This window comes from Scyliorhinus torazame, chromosome 8 (assembly GCF_047496885.1).
Source record: "Scyliorhinus torazame isolate Kashiwa2021f chromosome 8, sScyTor2.1, whole genome shotgun sequence".
Lineage (NCBI taxonomy): Eukaryota > Metazoa > Chordata > Chondrichthyes > Carcharhiniformes > Scyliorhinidae > Scyliorhinus > Scyliorhinus torazame.
The window spans coordinates 128,140,047-128,157,861 of record NC_092714.1 but is presented as its reverse complement, the minus strand read 5'-3'; the positions used below and the strand labels follow the sequence as shown (position 1 = coordinate 128,157,861).

Here is a 17,815-nt window from a genome sequence, read left to right as displayed (position 1 = left end):
GAAATGGACCAGGGGTTGTGATGGAATCACCCAAGTGCATTGCACTTGCAAACCATTTTTCAGCCCTGGGAAACGGAGAGTGTGACGAATCCTCGGAAGAGGCCAGCTAGACTCACTGTGGGTGGTCCAGATGCTTGGGGGGGAGGCGAGAGAGAGAGAGAGAGAGAGAGAGGAGAGAAGGTGGTGTGGAAGGACAATAGTGGTAAGGGATTCATTGAGGGGAGTAGACAGGTGCATCTGTGGCCAAAGATGTGACCTCCAGGATGGTGTGCTGCAGGGTCAAGGATGTCATGAAACTGCTGCAGGGCAATTGGAAAGGGGGGAGGTGAACAGCCAGAGGTTATGGCCCATGTTGGAACCAATGACATAGGATGAATAGGGAAATGAGATGCTGAAAACAGATTTTAGGGAGTTAGGTAGCAAACTGAAAACAGGACTTCAAAGGTAGTAATCTCTGGATTACACCTGATGCCATGCAATAGCGAGCACAGGAACAGAAGGATAGTGAGTACAGGAACAGAAGGATAGAGCAGATGAATCAGTGGCTGGAGATGTGTGCAGGAGGAAGGGCTTTAGTTTCCTGGGGCTTTGGGATCATTTCTGGGGAGGTGGGACCTGTACAAGTTGAACAAGTTACATACATCTGGACAGGAACGGGGCCAAATAGGGCAGCATGGTGGCACAGTGGTTAGCATTGTAGCACCACTGCCTCACGCCACTGAGAACCCTGGTTCGATCCCGGCCCCAGGTCACTGTCTGTGTGGAGTTTGAACATTCTCCCCGTGTCTGCGTGGGTCTCACCCCCAGAACTCAAAAAGATGTGTAGGGTAGGTGAATTGGCCATGCTAAATTGCCCCTTAATTGGGGAAAAAAAAAGAATTGAATACTCTAAATTTATTTTAAAAAAAGGAACGGTGCCAACCTCCTCACGGGGAGGATTACTCATGCCTTTGGGGCGGATTTAAACTAAACTGGCAGAAGGATGGGATCCTGACAAGTAGTTCAGGGGGAAGAGAAGCTGAGATGGTATTAGAAGTTAAAACGCCAGTGAGTCTGAAAGGCAGAGGAAACATAGGTTAGATAAGGAAGTGAATTGAGCAAGGTTAAATGGAATATATTTCAATGCAAGGGGCCAGCCTGAGGGGTAAGACAGACGAGCTGAGGTCTGAGGTTCCAAACAGTCAGGGAAAGATAGAGGATTAGATATAGAATGAAATTTTAGAAACATGTAGGAATAATAAGGCAGTAATCGGGAATTTTAACCACACAAATATTAATTGGGATAGTTTGAGGCTGACGGAGGGAGGAAGGGATCAAAGTTCTTAAATTGCATCTTGGAGAAATACTTTAGCCATGACTTGGAAAGCCCAAGAAGGGAAGGGTAATTCCAGACCTAATATTTAGAAATGAACCTGGGCAGTTGGAAGAAGTATCTGTAGGTGAATATTTTGGAGATAGTGATCATAATTCAGTTAGATTTGCCATAGTTAAGGAAAAGGTTAAGGATGGGCTGGGAATAAAAGTTCTTAACTGGGAAGGGCTAATTTTGCTTGCATCAAAATACAATCCATCAGAGTCAGCATAGCTCTATGAAAGGTAAATCATGTTGGACTAATTTGGTAGAGTTCTTCGAAGTTGTAACAAGCCAAGTGGATAATGGGGATCCTGTAGGTGTAGTATATCTAGACTTCTGGAAGACATTTGATAAGGTGCCGCACAGAAGATTAATGCTCAATGTTAGATCACACGAGGTCAAGGGTAATTTATTAGCTTGAAAAGAAGACTGGCTGACAGATAGAAGACAAAATCAGGATAAATGGGCCTTTTTTGGGATGGCAGGGTGTAACTAGTGGGGTGCCACAGGGATTTTGTTCCTTTGGCCCCGACTATTTACAATCTATATTAACGACTTGGATACTGCAGGGATAGAAGGATTTATAGCCAAATTTGCAAATGACACTAAAACAGGTGGACAGTAAATTTCAATGAGGAAATAAGAACTGTACAAATGGATAAAGATATGTTAGGTGAGTGGGCCAACATGTGGCAGATGGAGTTTAACATATATAAGTGTGAGGTCCATTTTAGTCAGAAAAATGAAAAGGCAACTTATTATTGAAATAGGGGGAGACTTCGGGGTGTTCTGGTGCAGTCGGTTCTGGGTGTCCTCGTGCACGAGTCTCAGAAAACAAGCATGCAGGCATTTATAGCGAAAGGAATAGAGCATCAAGGTAAGGAAGTGTTGTTGCAACTGTACAAGGCATTGGTGAGTAGTGGTAGTGGGCAAGTTTTGCAAAAGAATTGAGAGACAGAACGTATCTGTATTTGGATAGACACAAATTAATCAGGGATAGTTGATAGTCAGCATGGATTTGCTAAGGGAAGTGAGGTGGCAAGAATGATGCAAAGGATGAAATTAAACTGGGGACAGGGACAGCTTTGAGAGAGAGTAAGATGGTGCTGCTGGAGAGAGATGTTGAGTGTCTTCATGTGGCAACAGCTTTGACAAAGAGTCATCGGACTCGAAACGTTAATTCTTTTCTCTCCCTACAGATGCTGCCAGACCTGCTGAGATTTTCCAGCATTTTCTCTTTGCTAAGGGAAGGTTGTGTTTGACAAATTTAATCACATTTTTTGAGGAGATAACCAAGATGTGAAGATAATGCATTTAATGTGATCTATCTGGACTTTAGCAAGGCCCCTCATGGCAGCCAAGTCAAGAAAGTAAGGTCCATGGGATCAAAGGCAAAGTGGCACATTAGGTCCAAAATTGACCGAGGTAGGAAGCAGAGGGTGATTGAAACATCCCTTTACCGTGATTGGAAGTCTGTTTCCAGTGGAGTTCCACAGGGCTCAATGCTGGAGACCATTCTAATGATTTGGACTTAAATGTAGAGGTATGGTCAAGATGTTCGGGAATGACACAAACATTGGTAGGGTGGTAAACATTGAGGAGGATAGCTGTAAACTGTAGGAGGATATCAATAGACTGGTCAGGTGGGCAGAGCAGCGGCAAATGGAATACAACCTGGAAAAGTGTGGGGTAATGCACTAGAAGAACTCTAACTTGGCAAAGGGTTACACTAGGAATGGTAGGACCTTGTACAGTACTGAAGATCTGAGGGACCCTGGAGTACATATTCACAGATCCCTGAAGGCAGGTAGATAAGGTGGATAAGAAGGCATATAAGATAATTGTATTCTATGCCTCGGCTTAAAAAGGTAAGAGTAGGAAGGTCATGCTGGACCTGCATAAAATGCTGGTTAGGCCACAGCTGGAGCACTGCACGGAGTTCTGGTCACCACATTACAGGAAGGATATGATTGCATTGGAGAGGGTGCAGAGGAGATTTACCAGGATGCTGCCTGGGCTGGAGGGTCTGAGCTATGAGGAATGAATGAATAGGCCAGGGCTGTTTTGCTTTGAGCAGTGAAGGTTGAGAGAGTATCTCATAGAGGTGTATAAGATTATGAGGAGCATAGATAGGGTGGATAGGAAGGCACTTTTCCCATGAATAGAGGGGTCAATAAAGGGGGCATACATTGAAGGTAAGAGCTAGAAGGCTAAGAGGGGAGTTGAGAAGAAGCCTTTTCATCCAGGGGGTTGGGGGGTGTTCTGGAATTCACTGCCTGAAAGGGTATTTGAGTCAGAAGCTCTCATAACATTTAAGTATTTAGGTATTCATTTGCACTGGCATAACCTCCAGAGCTATGGGTCAAGTGCTGGAAAATGGGATTAGTGTAGTCAGATCTTTGGTGTCTGGTGTGGACTTAATGGGCCGAATGGCCTCCTTCAGCACTGTAAACGTCTATGAATTGAAATAATTATATTTTGTAACTTATCGTCTCAGTTTAGTGCACGTGTGCGAGGAGCCTCCTTTACTTACATTTTTCTTGATATTGAGATTAATGACATGCAAGCACTATTAATTTCTCCAAATATTATCTTGAACAAAACATTAAAGGAAAGGAAAATACTCAGTACAAATGTTATGCTTCACTGTCAATGTGGGAGATGCACATATGACATAGTTCAACAAATAATTTGAGGCTACGTTTAAAAAAATAACTGAGCTTCTCATTTCCTCAAAAAGCATCCCCTATATATTATTTGCAGCCTGCCTGAACTGTTACCTACATTCCAAAGTAAACAGAGAGCCTGTTAACAAACCTCCAACAATTCATCCTTGGATTGCCAGATATCATTCAATCAAGAATATGTCATCCAACCTATTTCCCCCCGTTTCAGGAACATGCTGCAAAATCTACTAACTGTGGCTAAGACTGGCAAATGCATAGAATGACAGAAATTGGACCAGCATCTGCTCAAGATGCCTATATCAACACTGTCTAAACTGCTGCCTCTGCACAACTAAAATAAAATTAACTAATTTCAAAAAAAGAATTGTGTTTGGTATCTATGTCACAAGCAACTGATTTCATCGCTCATTTGCCCAATATTTGACTGTACTATCATACTGGCAAAAAGGAAATAGAAGCTTTCTACCCCATGAGCCTGCTCCACCATTCCATAAGATCATGGCTGATCTTATTGTGACCGTACACAAATTCCCTGCAAGCCCCATAACCTATGACTTCCTTGGAGATCAAAAATCTGTCTGGACCTCCGGTGGCGGTATGTAGAGGGTGGACACACACAAGGTGACTCCTGCCAGGGTAATGTATTTTTTAACCCTTTTCATCCAGCTCCTGGGTGTACTTTTGCTTAAAATCCCACCTGATCGATGGTATAAGGCAGAGTTTTTCAAATACGGGGTCGTGACCCGCGGGTGGGTGTCGGGGGGGGATCGCGGAGCTATTGACTGCGGTAAGATGCGTCCAATGGCTACGGCCGGCTTTTAAGAGTGCCAGCCGCAGGCAGTCCGATTAGCTGCGGCATTTGAGGGGGTGGGGCCCATGAGGCTGGGCTGTGTGCTGGTCACCGCACGCGGGGGGAGTGGGGCAGAGCCTGATGGGCGGCCAGGTGGGTGCGCGATGCTAACAGTGGTGGCCCCTGCTTGGAGCTCCGCTCTGGTACTCGCCCGCTACATGCTGCTCGGCTCGACAGTAACAGCTATTGGACAGTGAGAGGAAAGCCAGGTCAGGTTTGTCAGCGAGGAATACCGATCAAATGAGGCCAGTCAATACGGTTGACACATGTCAACATCGGAAGAAACCACAGGGAACACGTTGTGTCACTACTCTCTAGAAACCAGGAAGCAAGTGGTTTTAGTGAGATTGGAGGAGGACATGACTTGGATGTTTGGATAGTGCAATGGTGGAACCAGTAAGAAATATTGTAACATTGTGTGTGTTTAACAAGTTACTTCATCTCGTCTAAATTCATAGTTTAAGTTACTTTTTTCTACACTTGTTTAAATTTCTAAAGAAATGGGAATTATTTAAACAAAGTTAAAGTTTGTGTGTAAATGTATGGATGTGTATGTTCAACTGGAATTGCTTCAATTTTCAGTAGTAAATAGTCAGAAACTTGGAAAAATCAGGTATTGGAAATAAAATTTCAACGTCAAAAATAAAATGCCGGCCGCAACCGGCTTTTAAGTTGAGAATGCGGGTCATGACCAGCCTTTAATATACAAACGACAGTCTTCCTGCCAGAAGAGGCAGCAGAGAGAGGTCACACGGCCAGCACACATGCTGATGTCACACGCCCTATACATCTGTGCTTTGGGCGGGAAACTACAGAGGATTCTTCCATTTTGTAGCTGCCAGCAAGCAAGCACCAGGATTGCGTGAAGAACTGAAGATGGACTATGTTATAGCCTGCCTGATTGAATCAGACCAAGGTTCTCATTTTACAGGCAGAGTAATGCAGAATATCCTGACAATTATGACAATTTTATGAGGAAAGGCTGAGGGACATGAGGCTGTTTTCATTGGAGAGAAGAAGGTGAGGAGGTGACTTAATTGAGGCATACAAGATGATCAGAGGATTAGATAGGGTGGACAGTGAGAGCCTTTTTCCTTGGATGGTGATAGCTAGCACAAAGGGCCAAAGCTTTAAATTGAGGGGAGATAGATATAGGACAGATGTCAGAGGTAGGTTCTTTACTCAGAGTAGTAAGGGCATGGAATGCCCTGCCTGCAACAGTAGTGGACTCGCCAACATTAAGGGCATTTTAATGGTCATTGGATAAACATATGGATGATAATGGAATAGTGCAGATGGGTTTTAGATTGGTTTCACAGGTCGGCGCAACATCGAGGGCCGAAGGGCCTGTACTGCGCTGTAATGATCTATGTTCTTTTGTTCATTATTACTGGCTGGGGACTATTGCCTATCCCACAAGCCTTAGTATGAGCTCCCCCAAAGAGGAGGGCGGAGAAATCATTAGCAGAGTCCCCTGCATAAATAGAGCTGGCCAGTGTGGAACCAGCTAGAGGAGAGAGCAGTGGTGAAGTACTGAAGCTGTTGTATATATGTAATTGTAAATAAAGTTATTTCTTGCAACTCTACAAACTCGTGCTGGATTATTCGTGGCCCTCACAGATTATTTTGTAATAAGGAAGAGAGGGCCAGAGACACAAACCAGCCAGGATCTCACTACTGAATCTGCTGGAGGCACTTCTCAGCTTCAGCAGGACAAAGCAGTGCTGGTGTGAGCATGAAACAGAGCTTCAGGGCCTCTGTTGAACAACCTATTAAGAAAATGAAATTGGGAACAAAGCAGTATAAAGGTGATTTCTTGAGGTATGGCTTTAATTGTGCCAATGCAAATCAGGATGCAAAGCCGATGTGGGTTATATGCAGGCAAGTATTGGCAAATTATAGTTTCACAACGTTAAAGGCATTTGAAGACTAAGCATCACAAGTTCGATGGTAAAGCTCTTGATTTTTTTCAAAGGATGCGAGAACCTAAATAGTCAGCTGAAAACCTTAGCAGAAATATAACAGTGAATGATAAAGCAAGTGAGATTGTGAGGACCAAGCAGGCGCATCTGTCGTATTAAAGGTAAGCAATAATGGTGTGTCGCGAAGGTTGGCGAACGTGGGTCGCGAAGGATAACTGGCGTCGGTTGCGAAGATTGGCTGGTTGGTAGAAGATGCCCAAAAATACCAGGGCAAAGAAGATTGAAGAAAGAAATTCATTGATGGATTCGGAGGCTTCTCGGAGCTCTTTGATGGAGAAAATGGCAGAGGCTGCTGCTGCGAGTCCGTCCACTCTACTAACGGCCATGAAGCCTACTGGCACCTTGGCGGCTGAATTCGAGAAGCAGAGGCAGTTGATAGAAGTGGCCCTGGCTCCCATCCGGTCAGCACTGGAGAATACCAATGAATTGGTAAAAGCACATGGCGCTGCAATAAAGGGAGTAGAGGCCGCACTTTTGAGGCATAGCAACCAGATTGCCTCTCTGGAAGCTGAGATGCTTCAGTTGGCCAGCATTAATAACGCACTGAGGGCCAAAGTGGATGATTTGGAGAATCATGGCAGAATTTCAGAATTGTGGGGTTGCGAGAGGGAATGGCAGGTCCATTCTCACTGAATACCTTTCTAAGAGGTTTGGGAAGATGGTGGGGGAGGGTGGATTTGCATTCCCTCCTGAGTTGGATCGAGTGCACCGGACATGCCCTTGGCTGTAAAATGTTACATAACAAAAAGAATTAAAAGATGTAAGCAAATAACATGAAAACTGTCAGATAATAAAATAGCTCATGAAACTTTAAATATAAGAACATAGAACAAACAGTGCCGAAGGAGGCATTCGGCCCATCGAGTCTGCACCGACCCACTAAAGCCCTCATTTCCACCCAATCCCCGTAACCCAATAACTTCTCCTAACCGTTTTGACCATTAAGGTGAATTTAGCATGGCCAATCCACCTAACCTGCACGTCTTTGGTCTGTGGGAGGAAACCGGAGCACCCGGAGGAAACCCACACAGACACGGGGAGAACGTGCAGACTCCGCTCAGACAGTGACCTAGCGGGGAATCGAACCTGGGATCCTGGCGCTGTGAAGCCACAGTGCTATCCACTTGTGCTACCGTGCTGCCCTTAAATAATTATACAATTGTACTCCATTAAGAATTTCATTGCATAATACATAATAGAATGGGAGCTTTATCGATATCATATTTGCATATAATGCACAAAGCGACAGTGAGTGGAATTGTTTTTATTTTAAAACCAGTATTTTGAGTAATTCACAAACGTACTTCTAAATTTGTTAGTGGAAAGAAATTTTATAAAATCAACCTTTCATTGAACAGTTGACACCTTCACACATCAATCGAAAGGAACACCGCATTGGTGTAATATTGAATGCATGTCAAAAGTTGCAAATGTAATTTATTAGAACAATGTTACAAATTACCATCACCAAGTACAGTACTGATGGACATCAGTGATCTCAGAATACAAGCTTTTTGTGAGGGCCATGAAGAATCCAGCACGAGTTTGTAGAGTTAAACAGAAAGTAACTTTATTTACAGCAAAATGTACACAGTGGTAGTTCATCACTGCTTCCTTCACTTAGCCAGTACCACACTGGTCAGCTCTATTTATATAGGTGCAAATGCTAATAATTTCCCTGCCCCCCTCATAGGGGAGCTCATACTCCACAAGAGTCATGGGATAACCAATAGTCCCCAGCCAATAGGATTTAGGCAGGTTATAACAAAACTGAACTTTAAAAAAAATGAAAAGCAAACATAATTTTCAATAGATTAGAGCTGCCCATTTTATTTTTCACTGTGCAAAATCTTTTTTGACTTGCACTTAAAGATGAAAGTCAAGATTAAATTTTAATATAAGCCCTTTATCCCATGGTGCATTTAAAAAGCACTTGGTTGGGTGCAGGAAAATGTTTAATTCCTGATGTTAATTCCACAAATGAAAGTGCACAATAGCACATAATTAAATTAAAGACTACTTATAAAAATCTTTCTTCTGATTGTCTGCGCAAATCTGCTCCAGAGTAATATCACATTTATTTTTGCTAGTGTGTAAGCTTCTTTCACATTTATTCTTTTAGCCAACACAGAAACAAAGTGATAGATAACTGCTTACTTACCAAAGATCAAAAGCTGTTTGTCTTTTGGAGTGCTTTGACTTAGTGTTACTTGTCATTGACATATTAATTGGGCCTCTCTCACTGAATGTTCCTTCCAATGAAGAATAGTCTGTACAAACAATAACATTATTAAATATCCCGTACCACCACATTGCACTCAATCAATGTTCACTGATCAACGAGCTCCCACTTACCTTCATAATAGCTTCGTATTCGTCTATCCCTGGGCACTGTATCAGAAAATACATATTTATTTTCTTTTGTGGATATGCCATCTTCTAAGTGTATGTCATGATATCCTCCAGGCTAAAATGTAAACATATTAGAATAACGTTACTTCTTACATACCCTGTTTGATAGATAATGTATTAGATCAGACTCTATTTGTGTTGCCCAGTAGAATTTCAAGCAGCATGGAGCAATCTCTTGAAAATACAATAGGAAAACAATAAGTAATGTAACATTTAATTTTACATTTCAGGCTTATTAAACACAAATTCTCATTCAAGATTTGTATCAGACTTCAGGAATTACTCACTTAGACTGAGTAGCCTGGATTAATAAACCAAGGGATACACTGGGGGAGATGGACGTCTCGTGGTAATGTCACTGAACTAGTAATCCAGAGGCCCAGGCTAATGCTCTGGGGACATGGGCTCTAAGCTGATGGAATTTAAACTAAGTTAATAAATCTGGAAGCTAGTTTCAGTAATGGTGACCGTGACCAACTATCAGTGAGTGTTGTAAAAACCCATCTGGTTCACAAATGTTCTTCAGGGAAGAAAATATGCCATTCTCCTTGTGACGTCAGATGTGGTTGACCCTTAACTGCCCTCTGAAATGGCCTAGCAAGCTCGGCAGTTCAAGGGCAATTAGGGATGGGCAATAAATGGTGGGCAAGCCACCGATACCCACATTCCATCAAATAATAAACAAAAATTAAATACTCTAATCTAAAAAAAAATTATGAAAATGGAATTTACATAATATTGATACCACATTCACTCAGTAATTTTAATGCAGAAATATCACTTGGAACACCAAACTTGTACAGACCAAAATGTCTATGTTTGTTTTATAAATTCAACAATGAAGCATCAGAACTAGTCAGTATACTCCACAGCACCAGTAATACTGTTATACATACAATATTAGGTCAAGATCTATCTGCAGCAGCCAAGATGCCGCCGGAGTGTGGCAAGCTCTCTCACAGAGATCCTCTTCAGAGATCTCTTATAACCGTACTAACCTTTTAAAATTTAATTCTAACATTAATACTATCTCTAACCTTTCTCTTTTTGTTCCCTTGCAGGTCTGAAGATCCTCCGATGCCTGTGGGCCGGCCCAGATGACCCGGCCCGAATGGACTCCTCCAACGAACCGACCCTGGCCTCGACCTGAAAGTGGCTGAGGCCCGAGCCGGAAGTCCGACCCCGACCTGGCCCTCTGAGCACCCTACAAGGCCTGGGAAGTGATGCAAGCCCGCAGACCACCTGATCTAGCCGCTGGAACGCCCGACCGCGAGACCCGACCCGGAGAGACCCAATCAGACTTACGGGCAGATGGAGGGAGGCTCTGCCTGCAACCAAACCCAGACTAAAGACAAGCAAAATGACGGAGACCCCGTGCGAGGAGCCGAAAGATAGACCGTACTCGTGGAACCCTGGGGCCCGACTGGATCGCGAACATGCCCGGCACCCCCCCCCCCCCCCCCGGGCAACCCCAAAATTGCAACCGGCGCCCGGGACCCTGCCAGGCGCGACTCCGAAATCGAAACCTGTGTCTCGGACTCCAAACAACGCAACCATTTACCATCCACAAGGTCAGACTTCTCCCATCAGATCCCAGGACCATCCAGAAGTTGACTGAGGTAACGAGGGAAAAGCGGCGGTCTGCATGTGAGACTAAAACAACTCTGTTTCAAGTCTCCTCTCCCAGTATACTCCTGGCAAACATCCAAGCGATCGAAAACAAGCTGGACGAGCTTAACGCTAAACTTACCACTCAGAGGGAAGTAAGAGGCTGCTGTGTGCTCTGTTTCAAGGAGACATGGCTCAACCCTGCCTCACTGGACTGTGCCATACAACCTGACAGTTCTCAATACATTGGATGGACCGCACGGCGTCATTGGGTAAAGCGAAGAGTGGAGGGGTTTGCTTCCTCATCAATTCCTCCTGGTGCTCATACGTGGCGACGTCGGCGAACTACTGTTCCCCGGACCTGGAATATCTGACTGTGAAGTGCTACCCGTATGGGAGTTCACTTCTGCCATTATCACAGCGATCTACATCCCATCCCAGGCAGAAGTAAAGAAGGCACTTGATGAATTGTACACCGCTATAAATAACAGTGAAACAGAATACCGGGAGGCCTTGTTCATCATGGCTGGTGACTTCAACTAGGCCAACCAAAATTCCAGCATCTCATCTGCTGTCCCACTAGGGGGGCCAACATTCTTGACCACTGCTATAGAAACATCAAGGGCGCCTATCGATCCATACCTCGACTGCACTTCGGAAAATCGGACCATAAGACGGTGCTCCATCTCCTGGCATACAAGCAGGAAAATTTGGTTAAGAAGGTCGTGCAATGCTGGTCCGAGGAAACAGAAGAGCTCCTACATGACTGCTTGGAGCCAGTGGACTGGTCCATATTCAAGAACTCAGTAACCAACCTAAAAGAGTATACCACCACGGTCACAGACTTCATCAGCAAGTGTGTAGAAGACTGTGTGGCAAAGAAGGTAGAACATATGTTCCCCAACCTGAAACCATGGTTTAAACGGGAAATTCACTCCCTACAGAAGGTCAGGTCTGAGGCATTCAAGACCGACGAACCTGAACAGTACAAAAAATCCAGGTACGACCTCCGCAGTCATCAGGGATGCCAAGAGCCAATGCCAGACTAAGCTAGAGTCACAGACTAACGTCACTGACTCTCGTCGGTTGTGGCAAGGCTTGAACACCATAACAGGCTACAAAGCAAAGCCAAGTAGAATCTCCGGCAGCAGCGCACCCTTCCTCGATGAACTCAATGCATTCTATGCTTGGTTCAAGCAGGAATCCATCAAACTGTTGTCAACTGTCCCAGCAGCCATGGACACACCCATAACAACTGTCACAGCTTCTGAAGTCAGATGGCCTTCTTGAAAGTGAACTATCGAAAAGCGACGGGGTCCCTGGTCGTGCACTCAGATCCTGCACGGACCAACTGGCAGATGAATTTGGGGAGATCTTCCACCTCTCACTACTCCGTTCCGAGGTTCCCACCTGCTTCAAGAAGACCACCATCATACCGGTACCAAAGAAGAACCAGGCAACGTGCCTCTAAGACTACCATCCGGTGGCCTTGACATCTATCATTATGAAGGGTGCTTCGAGAGGTTGATCATGAGACACATCAACTCCATACTCCCAGAAGGCCTTGATCCATTGCAATTCGCCTGCTGCCACAACCAGACCACAGCAGACGCCATCTCCCTGGCCCTACACCCATCCTTGGAGCATCTCGACAAGGACTCCTTCGTCAGACTCCTACTCATGGACCACAACTCCGCCTTCAACACCATAATCCCAGCAAAGCTCATATCAAAGCTCCAATAACTAGGACTTGACTCCTCCCTCTTCAACTGGATCCTCAACTTCCTGGTCCATAGACCACAATCACTAAGGATTAATAACACCTCCTCCACAATAGTCCTCAATACCGGGGCCCCGCAAGGCTGTGTACTTTGCCCACTACTATATTCCCTATACACACACAACTGTGTGGCAACATTTGGCTCCCACTCCATCGACAAGTTTGCTGATGACACGATCGTAGTGGGTCAGATCTCGAACAACAATCTACAGGAGGGAGATAGAGAACCTAGTGGAGTGGTGTAACAATCTCTCCCTCAATGTCAGCAAAATTAAAGAGCTGGTCATTGACTTCAGGAAGCGAAGTATCATACACACCCCTGTCTGCATCAATGGTGCCGAGGTGGAGATGGTTGACAGCTTCAAATTCCTAGGTGTGCATATCACCAACAATCTGTCCTGGGTCCACCCACGTCAACGCCACGTCCAAGAAAGCACAAAAGTGCCTATACTTCCTCAGGAAACTAAGGGAAGTCGGCATGTCCCCATTGACTCTTACCAATTTTTACAGATGCACCATAGAAAGTATCCCATTTAGCTGCATCACAGCCTGGTATGGCAACTGTTCGGCCCAAGACTGTAAGAAACTACAGAGAGTTGTGAACACAGCCCAATACATCTCGCGAACCCGCCTCCTATCCACTGACTCTGTCTACATCTCCTGCTGCCTTGGGAAAGCATGTAGCAAAATCAAAGACCCTCCCACCTGGGTTATTCACTCTTCCAACTTCTTCCATCGGACAGTAGATACAAAAGTCTGAGAACAGGTTCAAAAACAGCTTCTTCCCCGCTGTTACCAGACTTCTGAAAGACTCTCTAATGGACTGATCTGATCTCTTCAAACATCTTCTCTACTGAGTAGCACTGCACTCCTGTATGCTTCACCCAATGCCTGTGTTTATGTATCTACATTGTGTATTCATGTATGTCCTTTTTTTCCATGTATGGATATAATCTGTCTGGGTGGTATGCAGAACAATACTTTTTGCTGTACCGCGATACACGTGACAATAAAACAAATCCAATCAGCAGATAAAATTATGTGGTCTTCACAAAACACTTTCTCCAAAAAGCCCCTAGCATGGAATTTTATTATTTTGGAATCTACCAAAAGTTCTCCAACAAATTCTCGAGGATATGAGTCAGCAGAAGTCTTTCCTATTATAAAGCTGCATTTTCTTTGAGGATATATCAACTGCAAAATGGATCTCCTTCCCAGTTTAGGCACACACTTCATCAGGGCTAAGAACTCACACTATATTTTTATGAAATAAAGATATATATTATGGCTAATTTCTACCATAATTATCTTTCGTCCATCCTAAGGTCGGATGTAGGGATATTCGCTGATGATTGCACAACACTCAGCACCATTCTCGACTCCTCAAATAGTGAAGCAGTGCATGTCCAAATGCAGCAAGACATGGACAATATCCAGGCTTGGGCTGACAAGTGGCAAGTAACATTCATTCCACACAAGCACGAGGCATGACCATCTCCAAAAAGAGAGAACCTACATTCTGGGAGTTATCACTGACCAGAAATTTAACTGGACTAACCATTGAAATACAATGGCTACAAGAGCACGTCAGAGACTCAGAATCCTGCGATAGGTAACTCACCTCCTGACTTCTCAAAGCCCGTCCACTATCTACAAAGTACAAGTCAGGAGTGTGATGGAATACTCTCCATTTGCTTGGAGGAGTCCAGCTCCAACAACACCCCAGAAGCGACACCATTCAGAACAAAGCAGCCTTCTTGATTGGCACTCCATCCACAAACATTCACTACCTCTACCACCGGCCCACAGTGGCAGCAGTGTATACCTTTGAGAAGATGAATTGCAGGAATGCACCACGGTTCTCAGACAGCCCCTGCCAAATTCACCACTGCTACCATCTATTAGGACAAGGGCAGATACATGGCAACACCATGACCTGGAAGGTCCCCTCCAAGCCTGGAACAACCGCCCTAACAGCATTGAGGATGCAATTACACCACTTGGACTGCAGTAGTTCAAGGCAGTTCCACCAAAGCCCCGGAAGCTGGTGGAACTGGTGAGTTTGCCTTGTGGAGTTGCAAAGCTCAGTCTGCCATCTTTCTATCTACCAAGGTGCAGCACAGAAAAGGGGCTCTGTCCAGGTTTAATTGTCTGGTCCCATCTACACTGTCTCTACTGCAAACAACTCCTGTAGCATACTCTGCAAGACTAATTGATTTCAGCATGCCGATCTCACCGTTGACGTCAACTCCCGACCGGAAAAGTGAATTATCCAGCATCAGCTCAACCTGCTGACCTCTTGTGATGAATACACCTACGGAGAATTCCACTACTTCCGGTCGGCTCGACGCTGAAGTGAATACACCATTGGACTTTGACTCCGGGCTCTGGACACACATAAAACAATAATTATTTTCTCTGTGGTCTTTGCCATGTAAATGTTTCTTTCTCTATCCCCATATTTTTTACTGTGTGTGAAAAGCAGGCAACATTGCTACCCTCCTCAAGCATTTAAGTGTGTGCAAATAAACTAACTCAGAGTTCATCCTATCAAGAGTTTGTTGTGGGATTATTAATAGAAACTGGATCACACCGAAACTGAGCAGTCGGGAAATCGGCCACTGCTCATAAAAAGAGGAAAGCTAATTGAGAATGCCTTTTGTTTACGGCTGGGTGGTGAGAAGAGAAATCTGGGTTGTTTAAATGAAAACCCCTCCTGTCCACAAAAACTCCCAGATACTAGTATCCTCCCTCTCACAGTCCTACCATATCCAAAAATTCCCCTCACAATCCCAGCAGACCTCAGTGCTCTAGATTCCATCAATACCCAGTCTGTTAGACTTCTTCCCCCAAAGCCAGAAACTCTACTTTTGCCAGCCCTTTGAATCAATCCCATCCCCCACTATTGCCAGACTCCGGAATAAACCAAAAGGTCAAACCTAACATTCCAACAAATGCTACCAAATGCTAATTTTCAACTCTGCAACAGTTCTTTACCTCCAAATCACTGCCCAGGCTACCAAACAGCCATGGGCCTTTGAGAGTTTTGTGGGGGGTGGATTCTAGGTTCTGGCTGTGCTGTGAAATATGGCAGTAGTCACTCCATAATTGCTTACCATCTTTGCTGCATAAGCTGGACTTAAAACATGGTTGACATAAACATATTATGCACATAAAAGAAGGCACTTATGACAAATGATGTGCAGTTGAGACGAAACAAAATTGTGGTATCTGATTCTCAAAACACCAGTAAACAATCACAGAACCCAATTTTATAAATAGAATTTAACTACTAATCATAAATCAATGGTGTTGGTAAATTGGTATTAAACAAAATCATCTTCCAGTAAAGATAATGTAAACAAAGTACAGTTCTTTTGCTGATGGCAAATTGGATAGTACAAGAACAGAATGCCATGGAGCCGCTTGAGCTTGCTACATCATTCAATTAGATTGTGGCTGAGATCTATATTTCAAGTGCATTTACCAACCTTAGTTCCATGTCTTTGATAACCTTACATAGAACATAGAACATAGAAAATACAGCACAGAACAGGCCCTTCGGCCCACGATGTTGTGCCGAACCTTTGTCCTAGATTAATCATAGATTATCATTGAATTTACAGTGCAGAAGGAGGCCATTCGGCCCCCTGAGTCTGCACCGGCCCCCGGAAAGAGCACCCCACCCAAACTCAACACTTCCACCCAACACCAAGGGCAATTTTGGACATTAAGGGCAATTTATCATTGGCCAATTCACCTAACCTGCACATCTTTGGACTGTGGGAGGAAACCGGAGCACCCGGAGGAAACCCACGCAGACACGGGGAGGACGTGCAGACTCCGCACAGACAGTGACCCAAGCCGGAATCGAACCTGGGACCCTGGAGCTGTGAAGCAATTGTGCTATCCACAATGCTACCGTACTGCCCTTGAGAACAAATAAATCTACACTATATCATTTAACCGTAATCCATGTACCTATCCAATAGCTGCTTGAAGGTCCCTAATGTTTCCGACTCAACTACTTCCACAGGCAGTGCATTCCATGCCCCCACTACTCTCTGGGTAAAGAACCTACCTCTGATATCCCTCCTATATCTTCCACCTTTCACCTTAAATTTATGTCCCCTTGTAATGGTTTGTTCCACCCGGGGAAAAAGTCTCAGACTGTCTACTCCATCTATTCCCCTGATCATCTTACAATCCTCTATCAAGTCGCCCCTCATCCTTCTCCGTTCTAATGAGAAAAGGCCTAGCACCCTCAACCTTTCCTCGTAAGACCTACTCTCCATTCCAGGCTACATCCTGGTAAATCTTCTTTGCACCTTTTCCAAAGCTTCCACATCCTTCCTAAAATGAGGCGACCAGAACTGTACACAGTACTCCAAATGTGGCCTTACCAAAGTTTAGTACAGTTGCATCATCACCTCACGGCTCTTAAATTCAATCCCTCTGTTAATGAACGCGAGCACACCATAGGCCTTCTTCACAGCTCTTCAGTAGCGGAATTCCGGGGGCTAGGCCGGCACCGGAGGGGTTGGCGCCACGCCAGACGGCGCCGAAGGAACTGCGCGAGTTAGCGCATGTGCAGGACCGCCGGCATGGTTCAGTGCATGTGTGGAGAATTCTGCTACTTCCGGTCGGCCCGACGCTGAAGTGATTCGTGCCGTTTTTGACACCGGCGTCAGGCCATTGTGCCGATCACGGAGAATCCTGTACGTTCACTAAGTCTTTATATGGGTTTGGTGTCAAGTTCTTTTGGATCACCCTTCTGTGAAGCCTTTTGAGATATTTTATTAAAGGTTCACACAAAGGATAGTAAGTAGTAATCTCAAGGTCAAAAATGATGGGCGGGATTCTCCGACCCCCCACAGGGTCGGAGAATCCCCAGGGGGGTGGCGTGAATCCCGCCCAGCCGCCGGATTCTCCGGCGCCGGTTTTCGGGCGGGGTCGGGATTCACACCACGCCGGTCGGGGGCTGTTGGCAGCGCCCCCCCCCCCTCCCCCCCGGCAATTCTTCGGGCCCTGATGGGCCAAATGGCCACCCGTTTTGGCCAGTCCTGCCGGCGTGGATTGGACATGGTCCCATTGGACTTGGCAGGTAAGTTGGCTGGTACAGTCCTCGGGGGGGGGGGGGGG

General features: G+C 45.1%; 1 protein-coding gene across 2 annotated transcripts in view; it reads right to left on the bottom strand.

Moving 5' to 3' along the window:
* Positions 1-17,815, bottom strand: part of cdkl5 (cyclin dependent kinase like 5) — a 273,738-nt gene that overhangs the window by 25,971 nt on the left and 229,952 nt on the right. For both annotated transcript variants that reach the window (XM_072514173.1, XM_072514174.1), the window contains exons 14-15: positions 9,229-9,340; positions 9,035-9,143 (exon numbers count right to left, since the gene is read on the bottom strand). In XM_072514173.1, coding sequence (XP_072370274.1) covers positions 9,035-9,143; positions 9,229-9,340 — 221 coding nt within the window. The remainder of the gene's footprint in view (positions 1-9,034; positions 9,144-9,228; positions 9,341-17,815) is intronic.